Source organism: Callithrix jacchus, chromosome 5 (genome assembly GCF_049354715.1).
Source record: "Callithrix jacchus isolate 240 chromosome 5, calJac240_pri, whole genome shotgun sequence".
Classification (NCBI taxonomy): domain Eukaryota; kingdom Metazoa; phylum Chordata; class Mammalia; order Primates; family Cebidae; genus Callithrix; species Callithrix jacchus.
In genome coordinates, this window is record NC_133506.1 from 2,223,781 (window position 1) to 2,246,524 (window position 22,744).

The 22,744-nt window shown below is 43.5% G+C and overlaps 1 protein-coding gene across 4 annotated transcripts in view; it reads left to right on the plus strand.

Annotated features, from left to right (window-relative positions):
* The first annotated feature begins 2,265 nt into the window (after positions 1-2,265).
* Positions 2,266-22,744, plus strand: part of RBL1 (RB transcriptional corepressor like 1) — a 90,583-nt gene continuing 70,104 nt past the window's right edge. For 3 of the 4 annotated variants that reach the window (XM_054256856.2, XM_035297979.3, XM_035297980.3), the window contains exons 1-6: positions 2,266-2,490; positions 10,445-10,578; positions 20,119-20,316; positions 21,603-21,667; positions 21,775-21,903; positions 22,016-22,176. Coding sequence is in view for 3 of the 4 variants with exons in the window: in XM_035297979.3 (XP_035153870.1) it covers positions 2,335-2,490; positions 10,445-10,578; positions 20,119-20,316; positions 21,603-21,667; positions 21,775-21,903; positions 22,016-22,176 (843 nt within the window). In the remaining variant the exon portion in view is untranslated. The remainder of the gene's footprint in view (positions 2,491-10,444; positions 10,579-20,118; positions 20,317-21,602; positions 21,668-21,774; positions 21,904-22,015; positions 22,177-22,744) is intronic. The other variant, XM_078370983.1, reaches the window with a different exon arrangement.

Genomic DNA, 22,744 nt, shown 5'->3' on the forward strand with positions numbered 1-22,744 from the left:
CAGCCTGACCGACATGGTGAGACACCATCTCTACTAAAAATGCAAAAAATTAGCTGGACATGGTGGTGCATGCCTGTAATCCCAGCTACTCAGGAGGCAGAGGGAGGAGAACTGCTTGAACCCAGAAAGCAGAGGTTGCAGTGAGCCAAGATTGTGCCACTGCATGCCAGCCTGGGCAACAGAGCAAGACTCAATCTTAAACAAAACCTCTAAGCAAGAAAAAAAAAAAATCTCTGAATTGGTGCAATGCTAAATCTGTCCCAATATATTCAAGTTTTCCATTCCTTACTTCTCCCCTTTGTTCCATTTTCTTGATTCCCTCTCCTACAACCGATGTCAGATCCTCAAATGGCTCTAGGATAGGAACTATTATTTGTTGAGTACCCACTGTCTGCTTTAAACATAAATGGATAAAAATTTCTTACAAACAGAAATTTTCTGGGAAAAGAGATTAGTTTGTGCTGGGTGACCACTTTAATAAGTTGCATGTGGAATTGTGGGAGGACCCCAAGAGGCACACTGGACTAATTAGAAATAGTCACCATCAATATGATTCTCAGGCTCTTGTTTGGTTGAAGAATATACACAGAGAACCAGAGCTGAGCTATCTAGGGAAGTGGAGGGACATCTTGGAGGTAAGATGGGAAAAAAGAAAGGAAATGGGATAACTGGCAGGTGAAGAATGGAAATGTCTAATGGTTAACTGCATTAAGGGTTTTTGTTTGTTTGTTTTTGAGACTGAGTCTTGCTCTGTTGCCCAGGCTGGTGTACAGTGGTGAGATCTCGGCTCACTGCAACCTCTGCCTTCCCGGTTCAAGTGATTGTCCTCCTGCCTCCACTTCTGGGACTACAGGCAGCCATCACCACGCCCAACTAATTTTTGTATTTTAGATGGGGTTTTGACATGTTGGCCAGCCTGGCCGTGAACTCCTAGCCTCAAGTGATCTGCCCACCTCAGCCTCCCAAAGTGCTGGGATTACAGGTGTGAGCCACCATGCCCGCCCCCATTTCCCCAATTCTTTGATATCTGGTTCAAGTATTCTTAGCTATTATCTTTTAGCTAGTGATTTGGATGAAATGTTTCACTTTTTTAAAACATTGGGGTTACCACTAAATAAAAAACTGAGTTTGTATTTTTCCAAATTAAAGGGAAAAAAAGCAGCCACAAGGAATCACAAGTATGACCAGCGTAGGGTGAGAAAGGGGAGAGGAGCAAATGAAGGCAGAGTTAGACAGGGGACCACCAGACCCTTAGTGCCTTATAGGCTAGGACAAGAAGCTTGGCTTAACCCTCAAAGAAATGGGGAGTCGCTGCAACATTTTCAAACTTTTGGATTTTTTGACAATTGAATAGCTTCTGATTGGTTGCAGAAACCAACCAATCAGAGGCTAGGGTTAAGTTACAAAGTTATACTTCTATGCAAATGAAGACTCTACAGCAATGAGTCTGATTGGTTGTGGACAGCAACTATTCAGAGACTGAAGTTAAGTTACAAAGTTGCAAACGAAGAAGAGCAAGCACTCAGTGTGGTTTGTTGCGGACAGTTTCACATCTGCCAGGCAAAAAAGGTCCAACAAAATAGCCTCTGGTCATTTTGTTACTTAGGCGTGGAAAGTTGGGGTTTTCGTTTCAATTTTGTTCTAGAAAGTCACGTGAACCAACCATAGGTTCCCTGCCTCCAGACTCTATTCTCCTGCCTCATTACCGCAGTCCTCTCTGCCCGCCTCGTGTGACTAACACGAAATCAGGATCCGTCCCCTAATAACCCTCACTAGTCCTTCCCCTCGGTCATTTAGTGAACCGCTCACTGGCACTGGGCGCTGGGATGTTGGGGAGAGTCCCAAGAGCCCCTCTTCGTCCAGAGGTTACTTTTTTCTAAAAAGGAGCCTGAGGCAGGAGAAACAGTGACAAACCCAGGGCCCATGGATAGAGGAGGTATCTCACTATGCTACACGAGGTACATGGTCAGGCCGCGGGCTTCATCTCCCCGAGATGGACTACACCTCCCAGCAGGCTCTGCGCGCAGGCTGTGGATCCCTCCGCTCTTTTTTTGCCCCGCCGGCTGGGCCCCCAGCGATCCGCCAAGGGCCAAGTCCAGGTCATTCAGGATCTGTGGTCCGTCTTCTTAGCACATTTCCGGAGAGGGAAGGCTAGGAGCTCCGGAGGAAAAACGGACTTTTTTTGAGGAGGAAAAGCGGAGGCAGACGGTGGAAGACAAGGCGCTCCGCAACCGCCGATTTTCGCGCGCTTTGGCGCAGGTGGTTGTGGGTAGCTCGTCCGAGAGAGAGAAAGAAGTTGGGGGCCGTGGCGCGCCGCCCGTGGGGACTGAAAGGATGTTCGAGGACGAGCCCCACGCCGAGGGGGCGGCGGTGGTCGCCGCAGCCGGGGAGGCGCTACAGGCGCTGTGCCAGGAGCTGAATCTGGACGAAGGGAGCGCGGCCGAAGCCCTGGACGACTTCACCGCCATCCGAGGCAACTACAGCCTAGAGGTGAGCGGCGGCAGGTGGGACGGCCGGACCCGACTCTCGCCAGGCCCCACCCCCGCCCCGCCCCGCCCCTTCCCTGGCCTACGGGGTGGTGGGAGTTTCCCCACCGAGGGTCGCTGCCCAGCCTGACGCCGAGGGGCGGGAAGGCTGGGTGTAACCCAGCCATTCCACCCATCATTTTGAGGCGGGAAACTGAAGCCCCAAAAAAGGAGCGGCCTAGGTCCCGCGCCACTCAGACCCCAGGCTTCCTAACCACACTTCCCTCCACCCTGCCGAGCGCCACAGACGTCGTGGCTGCCCTTAAATAGGTAGGAACAAATATAATGGTAAAAGTGAAAATGAATTTGCACGCCAAGGCGCCACTGCTCAGAGCTTGAAATGGACCCTCTCACTCAGTTCCCTCTGAACCCCTTCTGCGGTCCTCATTCCACGCAAGAGGAAGCCGACAGGTTCCTCTTAAGTTAACCGAACAGCTTCATCCCCAGACAGGTTAAGCTGCGGGCCCGGGGTCATACTTCTACATGGAGCCAGACCCAGAATCTGAGCCATTTAACCTCCACCCTCTGCTTCACCAGGGTGGAGCAGCAGTTTGAGCAGAGCCAATGTGCACACGAAGCTGATCTCAGCCCTCCGTCAGACCATCGTCCTGATGCTTCCTATCAGTGTCTGGCTCTGAAAAAATAAATGTCAGTTATAATTACTCGATTTTCCTCATCATTCTTGCATTTTATCCTCACAAAAGCCCTGTGAACATGGCATGCCAATGAATACTAGACCTACTTTCCAGGTTTTAATAGCAAGGCCCAGAAGGTTGCTTTGCCCAGGGTTATTCTAATATAGAAACCCAGGCCGGGCGTGGTTGGCTCATGCCTGTAGCCCAACACTTGAGGAGGCTGACTGGGGGGCGGATCACTTGAGGGCAGGAGTTAGAGACCAACCTGGGCAACATGGTGAAACTATGTCTCTACTAAAAGTAAAAAAATGAGCTGGGCATGGTGGCACCTGCCTGTAATCACAACTACTCAGGAGGCTTAGGCAGGAGAATCGCTTGAACCCAGGAGGCAGAGGCTGCAGTGAACAACAGAGACCACACCACTGCACTCCAGCCTGGGTGACAGAGCAAGACTCTGTCTCAAAAAAAAAAAAGAGGCCAGGCCCGTTGACTCAGCCCTGTAATCCTAGCACTTTGGGAGGCCGAGGTGACTGGATTGCCTGAGCTCAGGAGTTCAAGACCAGCCTGGGCAACATGGTGAAATGCTGTCTCTACTGAAAAAAATACAAAAAATTAGTGGGCGTGGCAGCATGTGCCTGTAGTCCCAGCTACTTGGGAGGCTGAGACAAGAGAATTGCTTGAACTGGGGAGGGAAAGGTTGGAGTGAGCTGAGATCATGCCACTGTACTCCAGTCTGGGCAACAGAGCAAGACTTTGTCTCCAAAAAAAAAAAAAAAAAAGAAAAAGAAACCCAGGCAAGCATAAGGCCAGTGTAGACAGAATTGTGATGGAGTATATGTCATGTAGCACTCCAGTGGCCTCATGTTCAAAGGCTTTCATGTACCAAGAGGACTGGACCCATGCCCAGGGCTCACTGCTGACTCCCCACCCAGCGAAATCCTTGCTGGGTTCAAAGGCATAGAGTTGGAAATGTGTTGACTGTATGCGTGTCTGTATATGAAGGAAAAGTACCTGAAAAAGACTTGTGTATTTTCAGGACTGGATAGACTGGGTGAAGGACAGTGGTCCGCATCTGTATGTGGCATGACTGGAAAGCTGTGGAAAGAATAAGAAAGTAGGGAAGATTAGAATGAATGGCCTCTCAGTTGAAAACAGGTTGATTTTTGAAAGCCTGAGAAAGCATTTCTGACATCCCAAGTCTCATTTGGTCTCTCCTGCAGAAGGTCTGTCATTGAATAAGCATTTACTGTGTCAAACTATGGTCATGGCATGCACCTGTTTCAGATTCTTGAATATGACAAGCTTGTTCCCAGTTTTGTGCTTTATCCATGCTATTCCCTCTGCCTGGAATCTTTCCTCTCACCCCCAACACTAAGAAAGGTTGAAGAGCTAAATATCTAGGTAGACAGAGTTGAATACGACATCTTTAATGTTTGCTTTATTTCTTTTTTCTTTCTTTCTTTCTTCCTTAGAAACAAGGTCTTGGCCAGGCTCAGTGGCTCATGCCTGTAATTCCAACAGTCATAATGAGTCAGAATCAAGCCAGGGGCCTAATCCCACAGAAAACTTTGGGAAGCCAAGGTGGGCAGAACACCTGAGGTCAGGGGTTCAAAACCAGCCTGGCCAACATGGTGAAACCCTGTCTCTACTAAAAAAATTAGCCAGGTATAGTGATGTACACCTGTAATCCCAGCTACTTGGGAGACCAAGGCAGGAGAATCAATAAAACCTGGGAGGTGGAGGTTGCAGCCAGCCAAGACTGTGCCATTATACTCCACCCTTTACAACAAGAGTGAAACTCCATCTGAAAAAAACAAAACAACACAAAAACAAAATAGGGTCTTGCTCAGGCCCAGGCCTGGAATGCATTGGCACAATCATAGCTCACTGTAAACTTATACTCCTGGGCTCAAGTGATCTTCCTGCTTCAGCCTCTCTAGTAGCTGAGACTGTTGGCATGTACTACCGTGCTCAGCTAATTTTTCAATTTTTTGGAGACAGTATCTGACTCTGTTGCCTGAGCTAGTCTTGAACTGGTCTCAAGTGATTCTTCTGCCTCAGTCTTCCAGAGCATTAGGATTACAGGCATGAGCCACAGTGCCTAGCCCAATGTTTGCTCTAGAAAGCACAAATGGGTTGGGCACGGTGGCTCATGCCTGTAATCCCAGCATTTTGGAAAGCTGAGGCAGGCAGATCACCTGAGGTCAGTAGTTTGAGACCATCCTGGGCAACATGGCAAAACCCCATCTCCACTAAAAATATAAAAATTAGCTGGGTGTGGTGGTGTACGCCTGTAATCCCAGCTACCCAGGAAGTTGAGGCAGGAGAATCACTGGAACCCCGGAGAACGGGCTGCAGTGAGCCGAGATTGCACCACTGTACTTTCGACTAGGCGACAGAGGAAGACTCCATCTCAAAAAAAAAAAAAAAAACCCACAAATGTATGAACTGAAATTTTGTGTTTATTCTATCTGGTGTTTTATTTTCCTTCTCTTTTTTAAAAATCAATTTTTTGTTGAAAGGTATTTGGAGTAGTAATTTTTATGTATTTCAGATGCTTCCTAAGAAGTCTTTGGCTGGGCACAGTGACTCAACGCCTGTAGTCCCAGCACTTTGGGAGGCCGAGGCAGGTGGATTGTGAGGTCAGGAGATTGAGACCATCCTGGCCAACATGGTGAAACCCTCTCTCTACTAAAAATACGAAAATTAGCTGGGCTTGGTGGCAAGCACTGGTAGTCTCAGCTACTCAGGAGGCTGAGGCTGGAGAATCTGTTGAACCCAGGAGGCAGAGGTTGCAGTGAGCCAAGATCGTACCACTGTACTGCAGCCTCGCAACACAGCAAGACTCTGCCTCAAAAAAAAAAGTCTTTCTTTAATCCCTACCCCTCTTTAGACTACCTGACAAGCCCCTGCTCACGCTTTTAGTGATTTTTTTAGTGATTTACAAATTTGTCATATTTTGTGAGGCCTTCCCTAAACTCTAGTCTAGGTTGTGGCTTCTGATCTAGTCAAAATCAGTTACTCACTACACTATATTCTCCTACAACACTTTATCTTCAATTCTTACAGCTTCTAAATCTAACCCAATTATAAATAATAGTATCTGTTCGTCTTCTTAGCTCCAGACTTCGAGTTCTATGAGATCAGAAACTATTTATAAAATTTAGAAATATAAAATATAAATTTAAATATAAAATTTAGAAATATAAAAATAGTTTCTGATCTCATAGAACTCGAAGGGCCTGACAAATTGGCCTTAGAAATACAAAAAATGGTTTCTGATCTCATACAATTCATAGAATTTTATGAAATAGGATTTTATAAAATAGAATTATATTCTATTTTATTCTCATGGAATAAAATAGTTGACTTTTTTAAGGAAAGAAAAACAGGCCAGGCACAGTGGCTCATGCCTATAATCCCAGCACTTTGGAAGGCTGAGGCAGGAGGATCACTTAAGCCCAGGAGTTCAAGACCAGCCTGGGCAATATAGTGAAGCCCTATCTCTACAAAAAATAAAATAGGCTGGGTGTGGTGGGTCACACCTGTTATCCCAACATTTTGGGAGACTGAGACAGGTGGATCACTTGAGCCCAGGAGTTTGAGACCAGCTTGGGCAACATGGCAAAACTCCATCTCTACAAAAATTAGCTGGGTGTGGTGGTGTGTGCCTTTAGTCCCAGCTACTCTGGAGGCTAAGCGGCGGGGATTCCTTGAGCCTGGGAGATTGAGGCTGCAGTGGCCCTCATTGCACCACTGCACTCCAGCCTGGGGCAACAGAGTAAGACCCTATTTTAAAAAGTTAAATAATTCAGGTGCAGTGGCTCATGCCTATAATCCCAGTACTTTAGGAGGCCGAGGTAGGCGGATCTCTTGAGATCAGGAGTTTGAGACCAACCTGGCCAACACAGTGAAACCCTATCTCTACTAAAAATACAAAAATTAGCTGGGCAGCTGGGAGCAGTGGCTCACGCTTTTAATCCCAGCACTTTGGGAGGCTGAGGCAGGTGGATCACGAGGTCAGGAGTTCAAGACCAGCCTGGCCAACACCATAAAACCACTGCACTCCAGCCTGGGCGACAGAACTAGACTTTGTCTCAAAAAAGAAAAAAAAAAAAAAGAATTAGTTGGGCATGGTGGCAGGTGCCTATAATCCCAGCTACTCAGGCGGCTGAGGCAGGAGAATCACTTGAACCCGGGAGGCGGAGGTTGCAGTGAGCTGAGATTGCATCATTGCACTCCATCCTAGCCAACAAGAGTGAGACTTCATCTCAAAACAAAAAAAAAGTAAAATAAAAATCAGTGTATCTTTTACGTCTTAAAAAAAAATCAAAATGATAATTTTAGGGCTTGTATTTTTGCCATCTTGCTAGAATTTTTATTTGGTAACCTGTATCCAAAGTTTCCATAATATTTGGATGCTATTCCCTAAAAATTGTCGTTTTCTTTTTCGAGACAGAGTTCTGCTCTGTCTCCCAGGCTGGACTGTAATGGCACAATCAGGGCTCACTGAAGCCACAACCTCCCTGGCTTCAAGCACTTCTCCCATCTCAGCCTCCAGAGTAACTAGGACCATAGGCTCATGCCACCATGTCCTGCTAGGTTTTTTTTAATTTTGTAGAGATAGGGTTTTGCCGTGTTACCCAAGCTAATCTCGAACCCCTGAACTTGAGTAGTCCACTTACACCAGCCTCCCAAAGTGCTGGGACTACATGCGTAAGTCACCACAACCAGCCCCTATTCCCAAACAATTCATCTCAAAACAAAAAAATATTCATCCTTAAGCTTACCTGCCTCATTTAGTGCTTTGAGAAAATAAGACTTCTCATTCCTTCAAGGTAGGAACATTGGATTTATTGAGGGCCACCCATTTCTATCCATCTCTTAGATTATTTCAAGAAGTCTTTTTATCCTTCTAGGGTTTGGTCTTTAAGAGAATCTGTGGAACAGTGAATAATAGCCCTGTTATGTTGTGCTATGAGATTACATCTGTAATTTTTTTTTTTTTTTTTTTAAATAGAGTCTTGTTCTTTCACCCTTGCTAGAGTCCAACAGGTCAATTATAGCCCTTAACCTTCTGGCTCAAACAATCCTCCCATCTCAGTTCCCCAAGTAGCTGGAATTATAGGCATGTGCCACATGCCCGGCTAATTTTTTCCACTACATTTCCCAGGCTGATCTTGACCTCTTGAGCTCAAGCAATCCTCCGCCTCAGCCTCCCAAAGTGCTGGTATTATGAGCGTGAACCACCATGCCTGGCATTTATCTGTAATTCTTAATTCTTAAACTTCACCTATTGTATTTCGGCAATGAAGTCGTGAAGTGATTCTGGCTTGGAGATGTCTCAAGTCTAATGCAGAAAATTGTTGAATTCCCAAATGTCACCTTTTTGTAGCATTGTAAATTGAAATATGCTGATATGGAGAGCCATGCTTACTACAGTCATGTGCTGCGAAACATTTCAGTCAGTGATGGACCACACATACCACATACTTTATTTTTGCTGTATCTTTTCTGTGTTTAGATACATAAATAATTACCGTTGTGTTGTATTTGCCAACAGTATTCAGTATAGTAACATGCTTCACAGGTTTGTAGCCTAGAAGCAATAAGCTGTACCATCTAGCCTAGGTTTAGTAGGCTATTGGATGATGTTTGTACAACGAAATTGCCTAATATTGCATTTCTCAGAATATATTCCTGTCATTAAGCAATGCATGACTATATTTTAAAGATGACATGTTTTGGGGTAAATAATTCCCCAAATTTTTATCTAAAAAAAAATGACAGTCTCCTTTATGTTGCATAAGATTAGTATTAATTTTTTATGTGTGACTCTGTTGCCAACTTTTTACTCTGTTCTTGCCTTTCCCTGCCAAACTTGTTAAAGAGAAAAATAAAAATGGTATAAAGAAACTTCAGGAGCATCAAGGCCATTTCTTAAAATCGAGAAAGTCATGCTGACAAATTTTAAGAGAACTCTTCTGATAGTTCAATAATGCTTCCCTTAAAGGCAGGGACACATTCTAAGAAATGCAACATTAGGTGATTTTGTTGTGTGAACTTCATAGAGTATACTTACGCAAACCTAGATAGCATAGCCTACTACATTCCTAGGCTGCGTAATGTAGCCTATTGCTCTTAGGCTGCAAACCTGTTCAGCATGTTTTTGTACTGAATACTGTAGACAACTATAATGGTAAGTATTTGTGTATCTAAATATAAGAGAGGTACAGTAAATGATAATTTTTTTTTTTTTTTTTTTTTTTTGAGCTGGAGTTTCGCTCTTGTTACCCAGGTTGGAGTGCAATGGCGCCAGCTCGGCTCACCACAACCTCCACCTCCTGGGTTCAGGCAATTCTCCTGCCTCAGCCTCCTGTGTAGCTGGGATTACAGGCACGTGCCACCGTGCCCAGCTAATTTTTTTTGTATTTTTAGTAGAGACGGGGTTTCACCATGTTGACCAGGATGGTCTCGATCTCTTGACCTCATGATCCACCCACCTCGGCCTCCCAAAGTGCTGGGATTACAGGCTTGAGACACTGCACCCGGCAGTTGTGTTATTTCTTAGATGATGTATTGCCTCCCAAAGTGCTGGGATTACAGGTGTGAGCCACCATGCCCAGCCAGTATTATAATCTTAAGTGACTACCATTGTATATGTGGTTCACTGTTGACCAAAATGTTGTTGTGTGTCATATGCCTGTATTAGATTTGGCATGTAGGTGAAAGACTTAACTTTTTTTTTTTTAAAGACGGGATCTCGCCTCAGTTACCTATGCTGGAATGTAGTGACGCAAACATAGCTACTGCAGTCTTGAACTCCTGCACTTAAGCGATCCTCTTGCCTCAGCCACCCAAGTAGCTCGGACTGCAGGCAAGCATCACCGTGCCTGGCTAATTTTTTTATTTTCATTTTTAGAGTCAGGGTCTCACTACATTGCCTTGGCTAGTCTTGAATTCCTGGCCTCAAGTAATACTCCCATCTCAGCCTCCCGAGTCACTGGGATTACAAACATGAGCCACCAAGCCAGGTTTTATCTTTAGATTAATATTAATTTAGCATGTTATAGTTGTAAAAACACAGAACTGGGAGTAAGGAGTTTTATACTCATTGCTGCAACTAACAGCTTTGTGACCTTGGCCAAATGTCTTCACTTCTCTGGCCCTTTGTCTACATAAGGAAAATTGAGACCAGATAATTCTACATATCTTTTGTTTCTAGAATTCAAGCATTTTAACATAATATTATATCTGTTTTCCTGTTTGTCTTTTGCTTGCTAGGGAGAAGTTACACACTGGTTGGCATGTTCATTATATGTTGCATGCCGCAAAAGCGTTATTCCCACAGTTGGAAAGGGTATCATGGAAGGCAACTGTGTTTCACTCACAAGAATACTACGTTCAGCTAAATTAAGGTAAACCACTTCGATGTTTTCAAATGTTGTTATATAAGTTCTAAATTTTAGAATCAGTTTTCTCTTATTTTGAAATCATTTGACTTCATTTAATTCTTTTTTTTTTGAGATGGAGTTTCGCTGTTTTTGCCCAGGCTGGAGTACAATAACACCATCTCGGCTCACTGCAACCTCCACTTACTGGGTTCAAGCCATTCTTCTGCTTCAGCCTCCTGAGTAGGTGGGATTATAGGCACCTACCACCATGCCTGATTAATTTTTATATTTTCAGTAAAGATGGAATTTCACTGCGTTGGCCAGGCTAGTCTTGAACTCCTGACCTCAGGTGATCTGCCTGTCTCAGCCTCCCAAAGTGCTGGGATTAGAGTCATGAGCCTGTAAAAAGGCACCTGGCTTTTTTTTTTTTTTTTTTTTGAGATGGAGTCTTGCTGTGTCGCCCAGGCTGGAGTGCAGTGATGCAATCTTGGATTACTGCAACCTCTGCCTCCCGGGTTCAAGTGATTCTTGTGCCTCAGCCTCCCTAGTAGCTGGGATTACAGGAGTGCATCACCACACCCAGCTAATTTTTTTTATTTTTTTAAGTAGAGATGGGGTTTTAGCATGTTACAGTCTGAACTCAAACTCCTGACCTCAAATGATCTGCCCACCTCGGCCTCCCAAAGTGCTAGGATTACAGACATGAGCCACTGCATGACATCATTTAATTCTAAATTTGTTATAACATAGATAATCCTTTCCCAATTTTCGTATTCTTCCTCTGCCTTTCTTTCCTAAATTCTGCTAGAAACCTCTGTGTTAAATTTTTTTTTTTCTGAGACACAGTCTCACTTTGTTACTCACACTGGAGTGCTATATCTAGATCTTGGCTCACTGCAACCTCTGCCTTCTAAGCTCAAGCAATCCTCCCACCTCAGCCTCCCGAGTAGCTGGGACTACAGATGCATTTTACCATGCCCAGATAATTTTTGTATTTTTAGTAGAGACAGGGTTTCACCATGTTGGGCAGGCTGGTCTCAAACTCTTGCCTCAAGTGGTCTACCCGCCTCTGCCTCCCAAAGTGCTAAGATTACAGACATGAGCCATGGCACCCAGCCTCCCCGAAAATGTTAAGTGGATTTTTAATGCTAAAAGAGCAGTTACCCCAATGTGTATTTATTCAAATAAACAAAAATGTCAAATTATATTATTTGCTTTGACTTATAATAATTTGGGCTGTTTTCAACATTTCAACTTAAATATAATTTTTTTTAACTTTTATTACTATTATTATTTGAGAAAAGATCTTACTCTATTGCCCAGGCAAGAGTACAGTAACATGATCTCAGCTCACTGCAACCGCTGCCTCCCAGATTCAAGCAATCCTCCCACCTCACCCTCCAGAGTAACTGGGACTATGGGTGTGTGCCACCATGCCCATGTAATTTTTGTAGCTCTTTTTTTTTTTTTTTTTTTTTTAAGAGATGGGGTTTCACCATGTTTTGTAGGCTGGTCTCCAAGTCCTGAGCTCAAGGGATCCACCTGCCTTTGCCTCCCAAAGTGCAGGTATTACAGGCGTGAACCACCACACCTGGTCCCATCTCTGGATTATACCTAATACAATGAAAATACTATGTAAGTAGTTGTTACACTGTATAGTTTAGGGAATAATCACAAGAAATAAAGTTGGTACATGTTCAATACGGACAAAACCATCCTTTTTTTCCAAATATTTTTTGTTGTGTGGTTGATTGAATCCATGGATGTGGAACTCACAGATATGGAGAGTCAACTTGCCTCTGTGTGTGTGTGTGTGTGTGTGTGTGTGTGTGTTATAGTGGCAGCGGCGGTGGTAGTGGTGGTGGGGTAAAATATACATAACATCAAATTTGTAAAATTGACTATTTTTAAGTTTGGTGACATTTGGGGATTGAACCACCCCTTCACTTGGTTCAATCATCACCACCACCATCTCCTGAACTTTCTTATCTTCCCAAACTATACCCATTAAACAGTAACTCAGCTGCTTAGCTGTTGTCTGGCCCAGCTCAGCCTCAGTAAACTGTGCTGTGCTCTGCTCCACTAAGGTGCAGGGCTGACCCTATCAGCACCAGCAGGGGACATGGCTGGCCCCAGCCTGAGGAGGAGGAAAAGTAGGAGGTAGGCAGGTCCCTGGGGGTTCTGCTTGTGGTGTTCTTGTCCCTATGCCCCTGCGTTGTCCCTTAGTGAGACAGAAACCTTATGACCCTGGCCCAGCCAGACTACTTTTTAGTCTCTACAAAAAATTTTACAAAGAATGTTAGTGAGGTGTGGTGATATGCACCTATAGTCCCAGCTATCTTTGGAGGCTGAGGCAGAAGGATCACTTGAGTCCAGGGGTTCAGACTATAATGAGCTTTGATCATGCCACTATATACTAGCCTAGGTAACAGAGCAAGACCCTTCTTAAAAAAACAAAAAACAAAAAAAAACAATGCTTCAAGCCCAGCATCTAAAAATCTCAACTGGCTGACCCCTGGACTCAAAAACTAAGTGTCTATATCCCGGATAAATTGGATAACATCACTAAGTTAATGGCCATTGCAAAGACCCTAATAAAAGATTGGCGAAACAGCTGGTTTAGATCTTGGGAAACTTGTTAACAAAAAACGTTACTTACTCTAAAAATTATAATCATTTGTTTGTCTACACTGCTGTTATGACATTTGTTTTTTGGGTTTTTTTTTTTTCTTTTTTTTTTTTGCCTGGCCTGAAACAGGGTCTCTGTGGCTTCAGCTAGAATGTAGTGGTGCCATCTCTGCTCACTGCAGTCTCTACCTCCTGGGCTCAGTTGATCCTCCCACCTCACCCTTCTGAGTAGCTGGGACTTACAGATGCACACCACCATGCCAGGCTAATTTTTATAGTTTTTTGTTTCCTTTTTTTTGTTTTTTGTAGAGATGGGGTTTCACCATGTTACCCAGGCTGGTCTTGAACTTCTGAGCTCCAGAGGTCTGCCTACCTTGGCCTCCGGAAGTACTGGGATTATAGGCATGAGCCACCGCACCTGGCTGCATTTGTTTACAATTAAGTCAAGGCACAACTGCAAAACCTGGAATAATGATTGCTCAAAGAATTGTTTTCACTGAAGGGAATGAGACATATTCTCACTCTGTCTTTCTCTGTCTCCCAGGCTGGAGTGCAGTGGCATGATCTTGGCTCACTGCAACCTCTGCTTCCCAGTTTCAAGTGATTCTCCTGCCTCAGCCTCCTGAGTAGCAGGGACTAGAGGTGCATGCCACTACACCCTGCTAATTTTTTGTATTTTTAATAGAGATGGGGTTTCACCATATTAGCCAGGATGGTCTTGATCTTCTGACCTCGTGATCCACCCACCTTGGCCTCCCAAAGTGCTGGGATAACAGGAGTGAGCCACCATGCCTGGCACCTTCTGTGGGTCCTAAAGAGGCTATACATACGGAAAACTTCTGTTTTGTACAAAAATTAGGCCGGGCCTGGTGGCTCACGCCTATAATCCCAGCACTTTGGGAGGCCAAGGCAGGTGGATCACCTGAGGTCAGGAGTTTGATACCATCCTGACCAACATGGAGAAACCTCATCTCTACTAAATATACAAAATTGGCCAGGCATGGTGGTGCATGCCTGTAATCCCAGCTACTCAGGAGGCTGAGACAGGAGAATCACTTGAACCCAGGAAGTGGAGGTTTTGGTGAGTCAAGATCAAGCCATTGCACTCCAGCCTGGGCAACAAGAGCGAAACTCCATCTCAAAAAAAAAAAAATACAAAAATTAGCCAGGCATGGTGGCACATGCCTATAATCCCAGCTACTCAGGAGACTAAGGCAGGAGAATTGCTTGAACCTTAGAGGTGGAGGTTGCAGTGAGCCAAGATGGTGCCACTGCACTCCAACCTGGGAGACAGAGTGAGACTTCAACTCAAAAAAAAAAAGTGAACAGATTAATATTTCTAACATATTTACACATATTTACTGCAACATTTTTGGAGTAGTGTTGTGGGAGGTTTTTTTAATAGCCTTATTGAGATATTGCCACATACCATATAATTCATCCATTTAAACTACACAGTTGCATGATTTTTTGTATTTTCAGAGTTGTGAAATCCATTTTAGAACATTTCATCACCCCCAAAAGAAACCCCTGTTAGCATTCACTTTTTATTAGAACCCCCACACCTACCTCTTGGTAACCATTGATCTAACTTCTGTCTCTATAGAGTTTTCTATTCTGGACATTTTATATAAATGGAATCATATAGTATGTGGTCTTCTATGTTGGCTTCTTTGATTTAGGATAATGGTTTCAGGGTTCATCCATGATGCAGCATGTATCAGCAGTTCTTTTTATGGTTGAATAATATTCCGTTGCATAGATATACCACATTTTGTTTATTCATTTATCAATTATTTCTACCTTTTGGCTATTATGATTAGTGTTGCTATGAACATTTGTATACAACTTTTTATGTGGACATATCTTTTTATTTCTTTCGGGTATACATAGAGAGGAGTGGAATTGCTGAGTCATATGGTGACTCTATGTTTAACCTTTCTTTGAGACAGTCTCACTCTGTCACCTAGGCTAAAGTGCAGTGGCATGATCTCGGCTCACTGCAACCTTTGCCTCTTGGGTTTAAACGATTCTCATGCCTCAGACTCCTGAGTGGCTGGGATTACAGATGTGTACCACCATGCCCAGAGAATTTTTGTATTTTTTAGTAGAGATGGGGTTTCACCATGTTGGCCAGGCTGGTCTCAAATTCCTGGCCTCGAGTGATCTGCCTGCTTCAGCCAACCAAAGTGCTAGGATTACAGGTGTGAGCCACTGCTCTCATCCCTATGTTTAACCTTTTGAGGAACTATCAGGCTGTTTTCCAAGGTGACTGTACCAGTTTACATCCGCACCAGGAGTTTACAAGGCTTCCAGTTTCTCCACATTCTTGCCAGTTCTTGCTATTATCCATCCTTTTTATTGTAGCCATCCCAGTTTTGATTTGCATTTCCCTGATGGATAATGATGTTGAGCATCTTTTCATGTGCTTGCTAGGACAGTGTATTCTCTTTTTTTTCTCTCTCTCTCTTTCTTTCTTAAAAAATTTTGTTTTTTTCTGTGACAGGGTCTTGCTCTGTTACCCAGGCTGGAGTGCAGTGGTGCAGTCATGGCTCACTGCACTCTCAATCTCCCAGGCGATCTGCCCACCTCAGCTCCCCAAGTAGCTAAGACCACAGGTACATGCCACCATGTCAAGCTAATTTTTAAACTTTATGTAGAGACAGTGTCTCTCTATATTACCCAGGCTAGTCTCAAACTCCTGGACTCAAGCTATCCTCCCCTACTCAGCCTCCCAAAGTGCTGCCATTACAGGTGTAAGCTACCATTTTAATATTTTTTTATAAAATGAGATCACACCATGTTCCTCAGACTTATCTTGAATTCCTTAGCTCAGGCAATCTCCCTGCCTAAGACTCCTGAATATCTGGGATTACAGGTGCATGCTGCCACACCCAGCTTGAATAGTGTATTCTTTTTTTTTTTTCTTCTTCGAGACAGGGTCTCGCTGTCACCCAGGCTGGAGTTCAGTGGTATTATCACAGCTCACTGCAGCCTTGACCTCCTGGACTCAAGCAGTCCTCCTACCTAAGCCTCTTGAGTAGCTGGGACTATAGGTGTACACCACCAAGTCTAGCTAATTTTTAAATTTTTTGTAGAAAATAGGTCTCACTGTTTCCCAGGCTGGTTTCAAACTCCTGGGCTTAAGCAGTCCTCCTACCTCAGCCACCCAAAGTGCTAGGATTACAGGTGTGAGCCACTACACCTAGCAGTAGCATATTCTTTATAACAGAATCCCGGGGAATAGAAAGCTCTGAAGTTCACTTTGCTCCTTACTTTAGTCTTAAAAATTGTAATCATGGTTTAAGTGATAACAGTGCTATAAGGTTTTTCTGTTTTTTCCAAGCACTCTGATACATTTTGTTCCAGTCTAGGAAAGCCATTCTTGTGAGAGCAGTATGTACAATGCATTATATGATGATGTAGTAGTCAAGGCTCTTGTTTATAGAAAGCAGGTGTCAGCCTAGGCAACAAAAAGTGAGACCCCATCTCTGAAAAACTTTTAAAAATTGTCTGGGTGTGGTGGCACATTACTGTAGTCCCAACTACTTGGGAAGCTGGGCCGGGAGGATCTATCACTTGAGCCCAGGAAGTCAAGGCTGCAGTGAGCCACGATCACACCACTGTACTCCAGCCTGAGTGACAGAGTGGGACCCTGTTTCAAAAAAATAAAAGATATCACTTACCAACTTTGGCTAACTTAATGAGAAAGGAAGTATTGGACAGGTGATAAAATCTTTAGGGTGACTTAAGAAAACTAGGCTTAGAAAAGGCCAGGAACAAAAGGAGGCTGGCCACACAGCCAAAAAAGCATATCACAGAATCCATCTGGCAAGGACACAGTTTGCATTGCTAGCAGTGCTGTCCCTGGACATTGCCATTTTATTTGCCCCAGGAGCTAAACATTGCTGTTGATCCCACTATAAGGATTTACCACTTCCTCACTTCTCTGCAGCACCAGCTTCAGATCAAAATCTCAAGCAGATGTATCTGATAAAGGATATCAGATTATATGCCTTCATCCTGGCTTCCAGTAAAGCTGATCTGTCTAGTGGTAGACAAGGCTCAAAAGTGGAAATTTCCTCAAAGCAAAGGGTTTCACATGCTGATCATCCAAAAATGAAAACAATTTTTTTTTTTTTTTGAGGAGTTTCACTCTTGTTTCCCAAGCTGGAGTGCAATGGCTCTATTTAGGCTCACCACAACCTCCACCTTCCGGGTTCAAGTGATTTTCCTGCTTTAGCCTCCCAAGTGGTTGGGATCACAGGCACCTGCCACCATGCCTAGCTAATTTTGTATTTTTAGTAGAGGTGGGGTTTCTCCATGTTGGTCAGGCTAGTCTTGAACTCCCTACCTCAGGTGACCAATGCGCCTTGGCCTCGCAAAGTTCTGGGATTACAGGCATGAGCCACCACACCCAGCCAAAAAACAAAAATTTTTAAGTCTTCTATAAGGGATATAATTTTTTGTGAGCCAGAAAATATTTAGTAATCTGGCAAATTTTTCGCTGCTATTGGTAAGAATCTTTTAATGAGATTCTTAAGAGTGTCAGATTTTAATGAGCATATCCAGAGTTTGAATGCTATATTAGGACGTTTTATGTTACTATGAAGGAATACATGAGGCTGGGTGACTTATTTTTTTTAAAAAAGAGATTTAATTGGCCCAGGGTTCTGCAGGCCATATAGGAAGCATGGGGCTGGCATCTGCTCTTGGTGAGGGCCTCAGGAAGTTTACAGTCAGGGTGGAAGGTGAAGCGGGACTAAGCACATTATATGAGAACAGGAGCAATTGAGGGTGGGAAGTGCCGCTCTCTTTTAAACAACCAGATCTCATGTGAGTGAGAACTAAATTCATTACCATGCAGACAGCACCAAGCCATTCATGAGGGATCTGCTCCCAAGACCCAAACACCTCCCACTAGGCCCACCTCCAGCATCGGAGGTCACATTTCTTTTTTATTTTTTTGAGACAGAGCCTTTACTCTGTTGCCCAGGCTGAAGTGCAGTGGCATGATTGTGACTCACTGCAGCTTCCATCCCCCAGGCTCAAGTGATCCTCCTGTCTCAGCTTCCTGAGTAGCTGGGCCCACAAGCATACACCACCATGCTTGATTAACTTAAAATTTTTTTTTTTTAGACAGTCTCATGCTGTTTCCCAGGCTTCAGTGCAGTGGTGCAATCTCAGCTCACTACAACCTCTGCCTCCTGGGTTCAGGCAATTCTCATGCCTCAGCCTCTCGAGTAGCTGGAATACAGGCATGCGCCACCACGCCCGGCTAATTTTTGTATTTTTAGTAGAGATGGGGTTTCACCATGTTAGTCAGGATGATCTCGTGACCCTGACCTCATGATCCACCTGCCTCGGCCTCCCAAAGTGCTGCGATTATAGGCGTGAGCTATTGCACCCAGCCAACTTTTAAATTTTTTGTAGAGACGAGTTCCGACTATGTTACCCAGGCTGTTCTCAAACTAGTGGGCTCAGGTGATCCTCCATCCTCACCCTCCCAAAGTGTTGGGATTACAGTCATGAGCTACCATGTCCAGCCAAGGAAATTACATTGCAACATGAGATTTGGAGGGGACAAAACATCCAAACCATATTAAATAGCTTAGGATGATTTGCTGTTAATGTCTTCTGTTGCCTTAAAAAAGGAAAAAATTTTAAGTATTGACCAGGCATGGTGGCTCATGCCTGTAATCCAAGCGCTTTGGGAAGCCAAGGCAGGATCATGGATCACCTGAGGTCAGGAGTTCAAGATCAGCCTGGGCAACATGGTGAAACCCCATCTCTATTTAAAATACAAAAATAGCCAGGCGTGGTGGTGTGCACTTGTAGTCCAGCTGTCAGGAGGCTGAGGCAGGAGAATTGCTTGAACTTGGGAGGCGGAGGTTGCAGTGAGCTGAGATCATACCACAGCACTACAGCCAGGGCAACAGAGTGCAACTCCATTTCAAAATATATGTGTATGTGAGTGTATGTGTATATATATACTGTATGATTCTGTATATATTGGTAGATCTTTAATTAAGTGAGCTTTGACATGACAGGTTTTCCATCTAAGACCACGCTAACATAGGGACATAAAAAATGCACCCAGAATTGGGCCAGGCATGGTAGCTTGCTTGAATCCAGGAGGCTGAAGTTGCGATGAACCAAGATGGTGCCACTGCATTTCAGCCTGGGCAGCAGAGCTATTAAGTTTTTTCTGAGTATGTGCTACCTTCTTTACTTTTGGTGGTGGCAACACGCACATTGGAACTCAAACTCTTGAATTTTACTCCCAACCTGTAACAATCTGGTGCTTTGTAATCAAATTCTCATTTGGAAAATGGGATTGTCTTTCCATATGGGAGACTTCTGTTTTTCCCCAAACTAATTTTATAACCTATTCATCTGTTAACTAACATTAACTTTGTAAATTTTGTGCAGAATATTGTCTAGGTGATATAGAGAATAAAGGAATTAGATAGGTGCTTTCACTTCCTCCGTAGAAGTTATGCTTTATGTAATGACCACTAATTAATAACCTGTATTCCCCTGGTGATCCTGGGAACCAAAGTAATTTCTTAGTGAGGATTTTTGTTTGTTTGTTTGTTTTAATTAAATTTAGGCTCGAAGGATGGTATTTAATCATTGCTCATGTGAGACATTGTCTTGCTTTGTCACCCAGGCTAGAGTGCATGATCCACGCTTACTGCAGCCTTGACCTTCTGGGCTCAAGCAATTCTCCTACCTCAGCTTCCCAAGTACCTGGAGCTACAGGTGCATGCCACCATGCCCAGTTAATTTTTTAAATTTCCGTAGAGATGAGGTCTTACTATGTTGCCTGGGAGGTCTGGCTTTTTAATAAAAATCTTAGTAATGAATAGAATGTTTTCTTTACAATCCATTATATAAATGAATTTTAAAGGTACCCTTTTTCTTTTTTTTTAGTTTAATACAGTTTTTTAGTAAAATGAAGAAATGGATGGACATGTCAAACCTACCACAAGAATTTCGTGAACGTATAGAAAGGCTAGAGCGAAATTTTGAGGTGTCTACTGTAATTTTCAAAAAATTTCAGCCAATTTTTTTAGACATATTTCAAAATCCGTATGAAAAACCACCAAAGTTACGAAGCAGGAAGCAGAGGTGAGCTGTTAATCCGTATATAGTAAAGACTGTGACACAAATTAAGAGAATTTACTTTTTTGAAAGTCTACTTTTTATGAAAAGTATTTCTGCAAAGAACTTAATTATTTTCTTTTTAAATTCATGTACAATTATCTATATCTGGAAATTCAGGGTAATATTTTTACTTATTTTTCTATGTTCTGATTTTTTTTTTTTTTTTTTTTTTTTTTTTGAGATGGAGTTTTGCTCCCGTTACCCAGGCAATGGCGCGATCTCGGCTCACTGCAACCTCCACCTCCTAGGTTCAGGCAATTCTCCTGCCTCAGCCTCCTGAGTAGCTGAGATTACAGGCACGCACCACCATGCCCAGCTAATTTTTTGTATTTCGAGTAGAGACGGGGTTTCACCATGTTGACCAGGATGATCTCGATCTCTTGACCTCGCGATCCACCCGCCTCGGCCTCCCAAAGTGCTGGGATTACAGGCTTGAGCCACCGCGCCCGACCTGATTTTTTTTTTTTTTTTTTGAGACGGAGTCTCAGTCTGCTGCTGAGGCTGGAGTACAGTGGCATGATCTCAGCTCACTGTAACCTCCGTTTTCCGGGTTCAAGCAATTCTGCTGCCCCAGCCTCCGGAGTAGCTGGGATTATAGGCGCATACCACCATACCCAGCTAATTTTTTATATATATTTTTTTGAGACGGAGTTTCGCTCTCGTTGCCTAGGCTGGAGTGCAATGGTGCAATCTCAGCTCACCACAAACTGCCTTCCAGGTTCAGGTGATTCTCCTGCCTCAGCCTCCCGAGTAGCTGGGAATACAGGCATGCACCACCACGCCCAGCTAATTTTGTATTTTTAGTAGAGATGGGGTTTCTCCATGTTGGTCAGACTGATCTCGAACTCCCGACCTCAGGTGATCTGCCTGCCTCAGCCTCCCAAAGTGCTGGGATTACAGGGGTGAGCCACCACGCCCGGTCTGATTTTTTGTATTTTTAGTAGAGACAAGGTTTCACCATGTTGGCCAGAGCTGGTCTTGAACTCCTGACCTCAGGTGATTCACCTGCCTGGGCCTCCCAAAGTGCTGGGATTACAGGTGTAAGCCACTGTACCCGGCCCTATGTTCTGATTATTTTAGCAGATTGGAAAGCCTTACTTAAGTCCATTTCGTAAGTGATAGATTACTTTTCTTCATGAATGGAATTTCATGTGTAATTTGACCTGTTTGATATTTATATTTACTATTTCAATTTATATGATATTTAACAAGCTAGTCAGACACAAAGTATTTTTTTTCCCCCTTTTTAGGAGGATTCCTTGCAGTGTTAAGGATCTGTTTAATTTCTGTTGGACACTCTTTGTTTATACTAAGGGTAAGATGACACTTTCAGTGGTCTTATATTTCTGCTCTGGGAACTTGGTGCTATTTGACATGAGAAGTTTCTGTTTTTGTGTCTTTGTTTTTTTTTTTCTTGTAAAGGTAATTTTCGGATGATTGGGGATGACTTAGTAAACTCTTATCATTTACTTCTGTGCTGCTTGGATCTGATTTTTGCCAATGCCATTATGTGCCCAAATAGACAAGACTTGCTAAATCCATCATTTAAAGGTAAGACCTTTCATTTATTTTTGAAAAATGATTATCAGTTTTTAGAAAAAGACTTTTAAAAGTTGACCATGTTTTTTTCCCCTCTGTTCCTCTTCCTACACTGTCAAACTAGGTTTACCATCTGACTTTCATAGTGCTGACTTTAGGGCTTCTGAGGAGCCACCCTGCATCATTGCTGTACTATGTGAACTGCATGATGGACTTCTAGTAGAAGCAAAAGGAATAAAGGAGCACTACTTTAAGCCGTATATTTCAAAACTCTTTGACAGGAAGGTACTGTACTTATAATTAAATGACTGAAATGCTTACAGGTCAGCAGTAATGTCTAAAGAAAAAAATGTTTTAAGCAAATTCTCAACAATATAGAACTCAGGGTCAGGATTCCCAGGCTTTAGCCTATGCTGTAATTCAGAATTTCCTTATGAGCTTGTGTGATGTGAGAAACTGAGCTGTTGAAAAATGTGACCAACTATTATATGTACTGTTAGGTAAACATACTGTCAGAGGCAACTGTAGGAGGTGCTGATAAAGAATTGTAAAGAACAGAATAAGCTGGGCATGGTGGCTCAGGCCTGTAATCCCAACACTTTGGGAGGCCGAGGCAGGTGGATCACCTGAGGTCAGGAGTTCAAGACCAGCCTGACCAACATGGAGAAACCCCGTCTCTAACAACAACAACAAAAAAAAAAACAGAACAGAACATCAGAGTAAAGCTGACAAAGAATTAGGAAAGACAGGAAATCAGAATAGTTTACTGCCGCAATTTGAATAACTGCTGACTGTTTACTAAAAGTAGGATAATGTGTAACAACTACAGTTTTAATTCCATGTAAATCAAGCA